A 13,962-nucleotide genomic window follows, 5' to 3' on the forward strand; every position below is an offset into this window, starting at 1 on the left:
TAAGCCATAAATGTAGTGGCTTAAAACAATACCCATTTATTACCTCATGGTTCTGTAGACAAGAAGTCTGAAATTATGTCAAAATTTTCAATTATTTTTAAAGATTGTATCTATTTATTTATGTACAGAGAGTGGAGGGGAGGGAGAAAGAAAGGGGGAGAAATGTCAGTATGAGAACCACGTAGGGACAGAACTTGCAGCCCAGGCTTGTGCCCCTCCTGGGAATCAAACCAGTGATGTTTCACTTTGCAGGATGGCACCCAACCAACTGAGCTACATCAGTCAGGGCAAAATCTTTAAAAATTAAAAAATATTTAAAAAGTACATGTAACAGTGAACTCCAATTAACATGATTTATATAAATACATGCATTTCATCCTCACAATGACTCAATAAAACAAGTACTAATATCACCCAAATTTTATAGATGAGAAAACTGAAGCACAGAAATATGAAATAATTTTCCCCAGGTTAAACAACTTTCGAAGTGTGGTGCAGAGAATTTTACCTGGTAGCTGGCCTTCCCTCATTACACACTGCCTCTCCAGGTATAGCTTGTATAAAAAGAGAGCTATAATATGTATATTGTTACCATATTTTATATTCTATTTTATATATACTTTACGTAATCCGGTTACTTCACTGTACATACAAATAGAATTGGTCTGAATAGGTGATCTTATAAATTTGGTACTTGTGCCCTTTGCTTTTTCTAAACTTCCTGGTTATTTTTCAAAGCTTTGAATGCTGAGGTGCAATTTTCTACCCTGGGACATGGAGACGATTCTAAAGGAGGAAGGAGGAAGGAGGAAGGAGGAAGGAGGAAGGAGGAAGGAGGAAGGAGGAAGGAGGAAGGAGGAAGGGGGACTGATGGAGAGCTGCCGTGTCAGGGTGGGGGGGACAATATTCTTAGGTCTCTCAGCTCCAAACATCTGATTTACTCTTTCACAAAGAAAGTAGCTGCTGTATAAATAGGAAATATCTATGAACCATTTGCTACAGACAGGTAGTTTTCTGAATTAGTAATTTACAAGTGCCTAGTAATTACATATATAATCATGTAATGTAAACACACATATAATTATATTTAATACAAAAAGAATAAACAAGTGGTGCTGAAAAAGAACACGAGTTTAAAATATTTTTTCTGATTTCAGATTATAACTGATATAAATACAAATGTGTAAATATTTGTGAGTGTATGAAGGTGTGTGTTTATTCATTCAAAAATACATTTTGTGCAATGATTTTTTGTCATTTCTTATACTCACTGAACACAAATGACAGCATTTGTGTTTTCCATCTGAAGTCCACACTGAAAATAGAATAAAAATTTAAAGTTTAGATCTAGTGATAGTAAAATAAAAATCTATTGGAATTTATAAGTTAAAAAGATGATGTTCTCACAAGGCCTCACAAGTTCTAAGACAATCTTTTATCTCACAAAAGAATCAATTTTGTCCTGACTGTTGAAAAGGAAACCTTTTCATGCCCAGTTCTGGTTTTTTATAACTGTATAATTAATGGTGATGATAATATTATATGGACAGATTTCTGTGTGCATAGCAGGTGACAGTGATGTGGGAGGCCCAAATAGAAATTATAAATAAGGGAAATAAAATTCCACTTTTTAGAGTTAAAGTACGAAAACAATATAGGTTTTGAGCAGAGATATGTCACTTAAAAAGAAAGACAGGTTTCTAGGACTATAAGAGTAAAGCTACATTGAATTTGTTGTTCATAGCTACAGAATGTATCCATCAGAAGAGAACATTGATGGGCCTTTTGAATACAGGAAAAGAAAAACCACTGAAGAAATTTTGGCTCTACTTATTCGGCACTGCTCAGGGGAAGGAACTTACTTGGAAAACCTGAGAAATCACTTTCCCAGTGGCAGATCTAACCCAACTGAAAGCAGGTGCATCCGCTCTCTTACAAGTAATCATTTAAGTTACTTAGATCCTTTGTTCCATTTCCATGTCCACTATTCAATCTTGTGGTTGAAGTTTTTCTCTATTCTCATGGAGGTGTGTCCACTGAGAGAGAATATGCTAGGCTTGTTAACTTGAGTGTTCTGGCCTCTGTAACAAAGCGTATTTTTTTTTTTTATAAATCTAAATATTGGCACTCAGCCTTTGTGCACTGGGCCCTTTGAGCTTGGTTAATGTGATTTCACTGTAAGCCTGCCTAGACTAACCTCCAAGACTTCAGTAACTTTAGTAAAGTTATCGAGGTAACAATACAGATTACCGGCATTTTACTCCAGAAGATCTCTGCATTAATGAGCACAGTTGCACAGTTTTCTTTCAAAACATCATTCCAAGAATCCATTGCTATATCATGAAATAATATTTATAGTGAGTTTTCTTCTCCTAGAAAAGAAAAACAGATTATCATTTGTTAATTTTCGGAATCAAATTAATAGCAGCATGAGTACTGTTCTGTCTTGCAGATGGCATGACCTCTAATGATGAAAAGGAAAACCATATATATATCCAAAATAGCTTAAAAAATGAGATGAAGATAAGATTGATGAAATTGAAGACTATTTTTTAAAAAACCCACAATGAAATCAATTAGGAGACAAGTTTCAACAACTATTTAAATGAACAGATGAGAAACAATAAAATCAAACTATTTTGCAATTGCTGTGTAGAAAATTTATTTTAAAATATATATATTTTAGCCCTGGCTGGTGTGGCTCAGTAAATTGAGTGCCAGCCTATGAACTGAAAGGTCACTGGTTTGATTCCTAGTGAGGGCACATGCCTGGGTTGCAGGCCAGGTCCCCAGTTGGGGGTGTGCAAGAGACAACCGATCAATGAATGTAATAACATTTCTCTCCCTCTCTCCCTCCCTTCCCTGTTCTCTAAAAATAAGTAAATAAAAGCTTTCAAAATAAAATAAAAATAGATATTATTTTAAATATCCCAAAGGATAGTATCAAAATCTGAGTTTGGTATGAGAAATCATACTCTGTATGAGACCTTCCAATGGATTTGTTTACTAGAGGAAGAGAAATTTGTTGGAAGCTTCCTTGGCAGAGCAATGGTAATTCCAAATGCTCTCTTCACGTCTCAAACTTGGTCTTTCCAATAGTTCTTATTCACAGATGAGACACCTAGGATCTAGAGAGGTTAAGTAAGTTTTCTGGAGTTACAATACCAAAAAGTAGTGAACAGGGAATTCCATTATCATCATTTCATTCATAAATGATTCATATGTTTATTAAAGATAGGAACTCTTTTAAAATATAGTTTCTTCACCACTGTACATAATTTCTTAATGTTATCAAATACCTAGTGTTCATATTTCCGATTGTCATATAAAATAGGTTTACAGTTATAAAACAAATAATACATTAATAAATAATAATACAAGAATAAACTTTGTTTTGTGTACTCACAACTACAAACCTACTTTTGCCAGTCCCTGTATATAGTTTTAGGGTTTTTTTGTTTGTTTGTTTGAATCAGATTACTTGGAAAGTTCATATACTACAATTGGTTGACATATGATTTAAGATTTTCTTAATCTATAGCTTCCTATTCTGTTTCTTTCTATTCTTTCAAAACAAATTTTTAAAGAAACCAAGTTGTCTTGTTGGGTTTCCTACATCCAGATTGGACTGATTGCATTGCTATGATGTAGTGATATACTCCTCTGCTCTTAATTTCCATAAATTGGTCTAGCCTTGACCAGATTCAGTTTTGAATTTTTTGGCAAGACTTTTTAAAAGATAGTATTGTGCACTTTAATAACAAAGTGCATAATGCCTATTTCATGGTTCTGTGATTTAACAGCTATCAATACAATAATCATTGCCTAGATCCATTTCATTACTGAAAGTTGCAAAATGGTGATGTTTTCATTCTCTCATTACTTCTTCATATATTTTTACAAAGAAGAGATTCCTCTGATCAATTTTTTTCTAATTTTTCCACTGAAGTTTTCTGTATCCTTAAATATTCTTTAAAAATACTATTTTTAAAGGTCTTAGTGTATTTTTTTCTGAAGGATTTGCTGTACTTTATATACCCATTCCCTAGCTCCTGGACATTTAGACTGTGTCTGATTTTTCACTCTAAAAATTGATGGAATCAACATTATGGTACTTTTTTTTGTACCTAAGTCTGTTTATGTATCTAGTTATTTTTTTAGAATAGATTCCTAGGAGTGGAAGTCCAAGGTATAAAGAGTTCTGTAGTTTCTTCTTGCATATTAAAGAGTGTCTTTCTGAAAAGCACCAACTTATACCCAACCCCAGTGAGAGAGCCTGTTTCCTTATATATCTTTCCCATTCTTACACACTTAGTGTGTTTGTATTCCATGTTTTATATTAAATGTAAATGGTAACAACTGAATTGGGTATGCATCTATTATAAACACAGTAAGAAAATTCAAGGCTCATTTTATTTCGTAGAATGTATACAAATGAAACAATTGTTCCCATGTGAGAAAATTAAAAATTAATCTTAGAATTTCAAAATTGTGTAGAACTATTGAGCTATTTGGTGGGTCTCATGTTTATTCACCTGTTATCTTTAGGAACTAGTGATAATTAGTTGTCTCCCATATGTGCCCCGACCAGGGATTGTTCGTCCCCAGACTTGGACCACCCTCCAACCACATACTGGGAATTGAACCCTGAACCTGAGTATATGATACACACTGAGAATGGAATTTGCAACCTTTCGGTTACAGGGTTAACACTCCAACTAACTGAGCCATACCTGCAGGGCCTGACTTAGATTTTTAGGGGGAAGACTCTAGGCTGCAATGGTGGAAATAGGGACACCTGTTCAGAAGCTTTTTACAGTGATTATGAGATGGCTTGGATCAGCCAGGGAGATGGAGAGTGGGAAAATCAGGATGTGCTTGAAGGTGAAGTCAACAGAATCTCCTGATGGACTAAATGTGAGATGTGAAAGAAAGAATCCAAGCCAAGTGACTGGAAGGATGGAGTTGCTATTTGACATGAAGAAGCTGGAAGAAGTTTTAGATTTCAGGGGGGAAATGGGGAGTTCCATTTTGGACATGTTGACCTGGAGACATGTAGTGCTATCCAAAGGAAATGTTGAATATGCTGTTAAATACAAGTCTGGAATTCAGGGGACACATTTGGATGGCAATAGACCATCCATCTTATGATCCAGTCTCATAATTTCTGATACCATCTAATGCCATCAATAGTGACTACCAAATGTTTGTTTTTGGTGGATTCAAGCAGCTTATGGTTGTATAGCTGTGTTGCCACTAAAGAGAGAGGTAAACATTTTAGTCTGCTTCTTTATCTCTGATCATGTAATAGGCACGGTCTTGGACCCAGAGCTTGGGTCTCCCTTTACCTCAGACATCACTGCTCTGAATCCCCACAAGGCAAACTGAGGTTCACCCCGACTAAGTCGGACATCTTGTAAACTTTAAAGGCAAATTTGAATCACGGTCTAAAATTCATACCTGGAGCTCTTTCCTCCACATACCCACCAATCCTTAGTAAGTGTATCTTCCAAAGACCCGTTCTCCTTGCTTTCTCATCTTTTTTCCCAGGCATTTAAATCTCCCCCTTAATTTCCCTGTGCCCACTTAATTTCAGCCACGGGAATCTCAGTGCTGATTAACTGAGTTAGGGAAAATCTCTGACTAAGACTCCAGCTACTAGGTGTATTTTGTCCTCTGTCAAGTAACTCAAAATTGCTCCATCCAGTTTAATGTCCCCAGGGATTCTATTGTGTCGCCCCCACAGTCCCAAACTTTTCTTCCTTAATTCAGTTCAGCACATATTCTTTTCCAAATGTGCCTGTAAGTCTCAGGAACCGTGTTCTAGCACAGGAAGAAAAGGCATGCCGTCAATCAGCTGGAACCTGGACAACACACCCGAGCTAGTCCGAGAAGTTAGGACCTAGGAAACTGGACCTAGGAACCAGCTTCGTCCCCTGGTGCCGCGGTCCTGTACCTCTGCCTCCAGAAGCGAAGGGGGCTTCCGAAGAGGGATTCCGAAATGGGCTTGCGGAGGCGGCCCCCATCCTCCCGTGGGCGGGGCCTACGGCTCCCGCTCCCGCCTCCCCGGCTGCGCGCGGCTGCGGGTCGTGGTCACGTGAGCGCGGCGCGACGGGGGAGGGGCCCTGATTTCCGGGCGGCGGAAGGAGACGCGGCCGCGTGAGGACTAGGGGATTTGAAAACACGCTCCGGGAGCAAGAGGCTGAGGCTAGCGGCGCACGCTGTCGCTGCGGGGGCTTCTGCTCAGACACTCTTCCTCTCTGCTTCTGTCCCCGGGTCCCGGCTGGACTCTCAGGTGCGTGGCCCGCGCCCATCAGACCAGGCCCTCCCGGGGCGCGGGACGCTGCGCCGGGCCGGCGCCCCCCTGTCCGCGGCCCAGGCGGGCAGGGCCGGCTGGGTTTGGTCTGCGATCCCTGGGGCCCCGGCTGTGGCTCCTCTGCGGAGCTTGGCTTGAGTGCGAAGCCGAGCGGTGCGGGGGCGGGTGCCTGAGGGCTTGGAGCGCCTCAAGTGACTGGGCGGGTTCCCGCGGTTTCGGTTCGAGAGACTTTCGGCCCGGTGTGCGTGGATTGGGCCCCACCTCCCGGACTGTGGTCCTGACTGCGGTCCACCGGAGAAGAAGAAACGATAGTTTGTGAAAACCCAAGGCGTCTAAACTTCCTGGCATGCGGGGCCGAAGACTTGGAGTGGGGACGCGCAGTGGTCTCATCTGCCCTCTCGCCGTCCAAGTGTAGCGGGTTAAGTGTTCCGTGCGGGGCAGAACCGGGCCACCGGCTGTATCGGGTTGCCCTTGTACGGCATTTTCGTTAACCGAAGTCTGGTAATCCCGATTGGACCCCTCAGTCGAGTTTGGGGGAACTCGTGAGCGTAAAAGGTTGGAAAGGAAATTTTCAAAGGCCGAGCGCAGTATGCTTGCTTCTTGATATTTGGGGGGGGGAGGGGGGAGAACTTGGAAATTAGGGGGATAACGAAGTAGCAGACACATTAGCTGGAATCTGGTTTGGTGGGGATCCCGATGGGCCGATACCTCCTTTTCGTTCCAGTGACACGACCTGCAGTTGGAATATGCGAAGTTCAGTTTTAAAGCTTTGGGGGCTCACGTACGTAGGAGCTCCAGTGATGGGAGAGCTCAGCCCCTAAGGCAGGAGTGCTTAACTTCTGCTCAGTACCTGATTACATAAAAGTTGCTTAGTCAGACTATTATTTGAATTGCTGTGTTGGGAATTTTTTATTTTAAGTGAAAGTAACTGAAATTGCTAGTAGAATGTTCTCCGTGTATCATAAAAATAACCTTACCAGTCATAAAAGTCCAGGAAGGACGGTCAGCCCTCTTAATTTTCCTAACGGAGGGAAAACATTATTAGTAAGACGGCTACAAAAGTGATGGATAATATGGCATAAACTTGACAGCAGACTGTGTTAGCACAGAAGATTGGTGGGGGGGGGTGGAGGGTTAATTCATTCAGATTTTCTGAACGTTTTGTACCATTTTCATCTCTGGAACTAGTTAATAACATTGTAGGCAAAGAGTACAAAGTGTGCTTGCTTAATTAAGGAAAACCATTATTTTCTTTGTAGTAAAAGAGACCAGTAAAGTATTCGGGATTTTATTTTAGGTTTTACTTACCCATTTTTTTAGACTGGAGTAGCTAGAGGTGTGGGTAGAATGAATACTTGGGAGTAGGATAAGTGAAATAAGATGAGCTGTTTTGCTACTCAGTTTTCCAGTTTTCACCTTAGTTCCAGTATATATAACATAAAACTGGTTATGCAGAGCTGTCTTGAATATGAAACCCTCTTCAACGTCTTAGTAAAGGACTGACAAAACCTTTCTGAGCCACGTCTTAAAAATGGGTTTAGTTTCACCTTCCCTCATAGTTTTGTGAGAATTGAATGCTAATGTACATAATGCATCTCATGTTGTACCTGGTAGGTACTAGTCCTGAGAATTAAAGAAAATACACATATTTGTGCTTATAGCACATGTGTTCATAATTGTGCCAGGAATGGTTCATAGTGTTTTACAATGAACCTATTCGAACTACATAGCATTTTACAATGAACCTAATGAACATTATTAGGTTCAAATAATGAAGCTAATAATGAACTTATTTCTCCTCATTCATCTTACCTCATAACAACTGTATGATGATATATGTATGTATTATTATTATTCCTGTTTTGTAGATAAAAACTGAGGCATAGTGGTAACTGTGGTAGACTACAGCTAGCTAACTACCGCTAGCAAGTGACAGTCTTGATAAGAACATAATCAGTTTGGCTCCAGAATCTGTTCCTTACCTGTGTAGCCAAATCCTAGACTATGGGTCATGGTCATTGGCTTACAGATTCCTGGAACTTTAGCTGCCAGACTAGCACCAGCCATTTTATTACTCTCACAATAATGCAGGCCTTCGATCTACTCAAATTTTTTGGACTCTTGTGTAGCGTTGACTTAAAAAGAAATAGCGGGCATAGGATAAATATAGGAGTTTTATTTATTTTGGAGGTACTATTCCAGTAGGGTATGTAGTGAAAGGTAGAATTCATTATTTTTGCAGAACATGGAAGGCTTTGAAAAGAATTGAACTGGTTCTAGGTATAGGAGACTATTTTTTAGATGGAAGTTACCTTGTAGGAAGATAAAACTGGAGAGGAAGTTAGGAAGGACCTAATATGTCCAGGTGAGGCGTTCGCTGTAAAGGGAGTAAAGGAACCCCTGAAATGGGGGTTTAGAAATTGCACCCTGGTGCTTCTCTAAAATGGACTAGGGAGTAGGCACTAGAGACAAGGCAAGAATACCTGTGGGAAAACTATTGAACAGTCTAGGGTAAAAATCAAGAATTTAAGACACTGTGGGGGAATAGGTAGGAGGCACAGATCAAAGATTTTGTGTGTAAGCGGTAAGATTTGGATATAAGTTGGAAGAAGGTAGTGAACAGGGGAAAGTGCAGGGTGACATGGTTATGCTTGAGTTATTTATAATAGTGGCCTAATGATGTTCCTTATACCTGTTAACACTTTATTTCCTTTTTCTGTTTTTCATCCTGTTTTTTTTTTTAATACTATTTCCTGTTCATATCTAGGCTGAACTTTCCCTGGTGTTCAAAATGTTGGTATCTTCATTTTTGCCTTTACCATGCTTATCCCATTTTCCTGATCTATATACAGCTTTCCTTGCTTGTGAAATGCTCATTAACTCTCCTCGCTGCATATCTGTACCTTACCCATATTTAAAGCATTCAACGTAGATTCATGAAACTTCCTATTACAGGCTTCATTAACTAGTAGCATTGGTTTCCAGACTTGGCTTTGGTTTGTTAGAGGTTCTCAGTAGGTAGAGATGTATCTCTAGCAGTTCTGTGCTGCTTTCCAGTCCACCCTCGCAGCATGCACTCCCCACGCCAAAAAATTTTCCAAAAGTTTCTATTTAGCCCACTGCTTAACAAAAATCCTTGACAGATCAGTGGCAAGCCTGGTGCCTTATTGTTAATGACGTCTCTTTACAAACGTCCTGGCTAAATTGATTTTTTTTTTGTACTTCGCTTTTTAAAGGTAGTTTCCATTTAGTATTTTGATTCTTCAGCATAATCAGCGTTGGCCTTGATTCTTGATTATTTTTGGAATAAATGGTAGTGTAAATATTGAAAAATACCTTTTTTATTTTTTTAAGTGTTTATTTCTTTTAGAGAGGGAAAGGTAGGGAGAAAGAGGGAGAGAAACATCAGTGTGTGGTTGCCTCTTGCACTACCCCCTACTGGGGACCTGGCCTGCAACCCAGGCACATGCCCTAGATTGGGAATCAAACTGGTAACCCTTTGGTTTGAGCTCAGTCTCCTGAGCCACACCAGCCAGTGCCTTGTTTACTCTTTCAGAATTTTTTTTGTGTTTATCCATTGTTTTAAAATTCTTTTCATTATAGCACTCAAGAATGACCAAAAAAAGAAAACGCCAAGATGATTTTCAGAAAGTAAAACTAAAGGTTGGTAAAAAGAAGCCCAAATTAGAAAATGCTACTGTTACAAACTTTAAAACGAAGACTATACATCTGCCTGAGCAACTCAAAGAGGATGTAACACTTCCAACGAACAATAGAAAACTTAACATAAAGGTAAATCATAAATACCATTTTGATAAAATTATAATTTTTAAAAATCACTTAGAATATTATATTTTTGTGAAAAGTTTTTAATTCTTAACGGTTTATTGATGGCTGTAGTTTGTAGTTCACCTGTTACCCAAATCTGATATTGCCACTGTAGCTTTTCCACCTCCAGAAAGCCTTGTTCAGCTAAGTCTGCAGCGATTTCTCCCTTCTATACTTAGTTGCTGATTTAATATATCATCTAGAAATATCTTGTGTTTAACTTTTTGATGTGTTTGATGTGTCAAATTCTTGGTGTTTCTGTTTTGAAGCTGTTTTTATAGCACATTGAGATAAGATCCTGTCTTGTTTTTGAATTCTTATAGCGCATAGCTTATAGGTTCATGGTAAATGTGTGAAGTTACAGTAACTGAAGTTTGAACAGTAGCTTTGCTTAAAAATTGAATGGCTTTATTAAAATGAAATTTACACATAAGATTCACTCATTTAAAGTGTACAATTCAGTGCTTTTAAAAATATAGTTATGCCATTATCATAATCTAATTTTAGAGCTTTTTTAAAAATCACTTCAGAAAGAAATGCTGTACCTATTAGAAGTCTCTTCTGTTCCTTCCCCCCAGCCCTAGGCAGCCACTAATCTACTTTGTATTTGCATAGATTTGCCCCTTCTGGACATTTCATAGGAGTCGGAAACATGTAACACCAAGTATTTTGTTACTCGACTTTCACTTAGCATGTTTTTGAGGTTCATCCATGTTAGAGCATGTGTCAGAGCAGTTCTTAACTCCTTTGTGTTGTGCAGTAGTATTCCAGTGCATGGTTATGTCACATTTTATTACTTATCGGTTGGTGGACATTTGATTGTTCCCACTTTCTGTTATGAGTAATGCTGTTAGGAATATTTGTGAACTAGTTTTTTGAGGATACACACTTTCTAGTTTTGCTTTTAAGCCCCAAAGTATAAATAATATCAGAAAGATATTCAAAGTCATGATTTTGTTCACAGATTAAATAAGTTATTCCACAGAGAAAATGGCAAATGTTGTACTCTGAATGAAATAAATGTACACCTGGAAAAACCATTTAAAATAGACAGAAGGGTCTCATTAAATTAAGAATATATAAATGCACCCAGCAAAATGTGTAGTATGTAATAGGTATTTAAATAGTGGTGATGATTGCTGTCACTTTAAATGATAGTGTGCCTAAGCCTACATGTGTGTTATTTTTTTTCCTTTTTGTTGAATTTATTGGGGTGACATGTTAACAAAATTGTACAGGTTTCAGGTGCATAGTCTGTAACACATCATCTGTGTACTGTATTATGTGTTCACCACCCCAAGTTTTATTTTCAAAAAGAAAATTTTACCGAAAATTACGTAGTATTTTTATTAAGCTAAAACTCTTAAAGATAGAACTCTGTTTCTAATATTAATAAAAGTTAGGTGACATTTAGAAATACTTATTGAAGCAGTTTTCCCAAGAAGTTTCAGTTTCTTGGTTTTAGTTAGCATGTTTGAAAATTATATAATGTCTGTATTCTTGTATATGTGTATAACTAAAACCTGTGTTTGTTTTTATTTGTAGGATTTGCTATCACAGATGCATCACTACAATGCTGGGGTTAAACAGAGTGCTCTTCTTGGACTTAAAGATCTTTTGTCTCAGTACCCATTTATAATTGATGCACACCTTTCAAACATATTAAGTGAAGTGACTGCTGTGTTTACAGATAAAGATGCTAATGTACGATTAGCAGCAGTTCAACTTCTTCAATTCCTGGCCCCCAAAATACGAGCTGAACAAATTTCTCCATTTTTTCCTTTGGTAAGTGCCCATCTCTCTAGTGCCATGACTCACATTACTGAAGGAATTCAGGAGGACTCTTTGAAAGTTTTGGACATTCTGCTGGAAGAGTACCCAGCTCTGATTACTGGCCGTAGCAGTATATTGCTTAAGAATTTTGTAGAACTTATTTCTCATCAGCAGCTGTCCAAAGGATTGGTAAATAGAGACAGATCCCAGTCCTGGATACTTTCTGTAAACCCTAATCGGAGACTCACTTCTCAGCAGTGGAGGCTGAAAGTCTTAGTGAGACTCAGTAAATTCCTTCAGGCCTTGGCAGATGGATCCAGTAGGTTGAGAGAAAGTGAAGGACTTCAGGAACAAAAAGAAAATCCCCATGCCACTAGCAACTCCATTTTTATCAACTGGAAGGAACATGCCAACGACCAGCAACACATCCAGGTTTATGAAAATGGGGGTTCCCAGCCCAATGTCAGTTCACAGTTCAGGCTACGGTAAGAAGGATTTCAGTTATGTCCACGCTCAGTTTTCCTATATTGAATTATAACTGCTGACCATTGATGGCTAATGGTGGGAAGACGTACAGTCGTCTTTCATAGTTTTCATATAGTTACTCATGATTTGGTTTTATTTGTCGATGGGAGGAGTCATTTGAAAGTATATTAACTTATTTCTAGCAAAGCCTAATGAGAAGTAAAACTTGATAGCCTCTTGGCTTTTTCTTAGAATTTTATTTGTCTTAATTAGTTCTGATCAATGTAATTATCAATTTATGGTTCTTTTAATGGTATTCTATATTTAAGATTTGTATTAAGCAAGGAATACTATTTTTTAATCATTAATTTTTTTTTCATTTTTACCCTTCATTAGATACCTGACTGGAGGACTAGGCAGTGTGGATGAAGGCTTGGCATCTACTGAAAACTTGAAAGGATTTATCGAGATAATAATTCCACTGCTAGTCGAGTGCTGGATTGAAGCTGTGCCTCCACAAGTAGCTGCTTCTGTTGGAAATGGTGTAGAGCGAGAACCACTGCAGGTCATGCAGCAAGTTCTTAATATTATTTCCCTTCTGTGGAAACTCTCCAAACAGCATGATGAAAACCATAAATTGGTGAGCACTGAGTTTTCTTTTCTTTTCTTTTCTTTTCTTTTCTTTTCTTTTCTTTTCTTTTCTTTTCTTTTCTTTTCTTTTCTTTTCTTTTCAGATTTTATTTATTTATCTTTAGAGGGGAAGGGAAGAAGAGAGCAAGAGAAACATCAATGTGTGGTTGCCTCTCATGCATCCCCCACCGGGAACTGGCCTGCAACCCAGGCATGTGCCCTGGCTGGGAATTGAACTGTGATCCTTTGGTTCGCAGGCCCACGCTTAGTCCACTGAGCTACATCAGTCAGGGCCTTTATTTACTTAAGAATGCCTTTTACCATTAATGGGCAGATTAGATACCAGCATATTACTGTCAATTGGTTATGTATTTTCCAAAAAATTGCCAGGGTTTAACTGTAAGCTAGTTTCTTATTTTTGCCTCAAACTACAAATTTAAAAAATTTTGTGAGATTGTTATCTGAATATTAAAAATTTTTAAAGTGAAATACATAAATTAATGTACTATTTTCATTAGCTATAATTTGCAGTAGGGTTACAATTTACTGTTTTGTGGCAGGTTATGTAGGAACATTCTAGTATTTGCAGGCCTCTTCTGGGATTAAGAAAGTTGCTTATTAAGTGGTCTTTTCCAGTTTGTGCCACATTGCCAAGTTTGGTAGAAACTACTACATTTTAGAGAAGCTACACACAGACTTGCTGCGTGTATGCTCTTTGATCTTGATAAAGGATTTAAGGTCAGAAAACACTTCTAAGAGTTGCCTTTACTATGGGTAAACTAGTTGTAGATATACTGTGAATGAAATTAAGTGAATTCCAGGTCAGATAGGAGTTTCTTTGTAGAAAGCTAATTGTAAAGACATGTTTCTTGATAAGGAAAAGTTAAATCTTTTAAAAAGTTTAACTTTTAAAAGTTAAATATTACTGTTTGGGGGAGAATTGAATGTTG

At 38.3% G+C, this 13,962-nt stretch overlaps 1 protein-coding gene across 2 annotated transcripts in view; it reads left to right on the plus strand.

The window, feature by feature from the left end:
• Positions 1–6,133: 6,133 nt before the first annotated feature.
• TEX10 (testis expressed 10) overlaps positions 6,134–13,962 on the plus strand; it is a 40,703-nt gene continuing 32,874 nt past the window's right edge. For both annotated transcript variants that reach the window (XM_037140798.2, XM_037140800.2), the window contains exons 1-4: positions 6,134–6,295; positions 9,920–10,108; positions 11,690–12,402; positions 12,779–13,022. In XM_037140798.2, coding sequence (XP_036996693.2) covers positions 9,929–10,108; positions 11,690–12,402; positions 12,779–13,022 — 1,137 coding nt within the window. In that variant the 5' untranslated portion in view covers positions 6,134–6,295; positions 9,920–9,928. The remainder of the gene's footprint in view (positions 6,296–9,919; positions 10,109–11,689; positions 12,403–12,778; positions 13,023–13,962) is intronic.

This window comes from Artibeus jamaicensis, unplaced genomic scaffold (assembly GCF_021234435.1).
Source record: "Artibeus jamaicensis isolate MK-2021 breed Jamaican fruit bat unplaced genomic scaffold, CSHL_Jam_final scaffold_1964, whole genome shotgun sequence".
Lineage (NCBI taxonomy): Eukaryota > Metazoa > Chordata > Mammalia > Chiroptera > Phyllostomidae > Artibeus > Artibeus jamaicensis.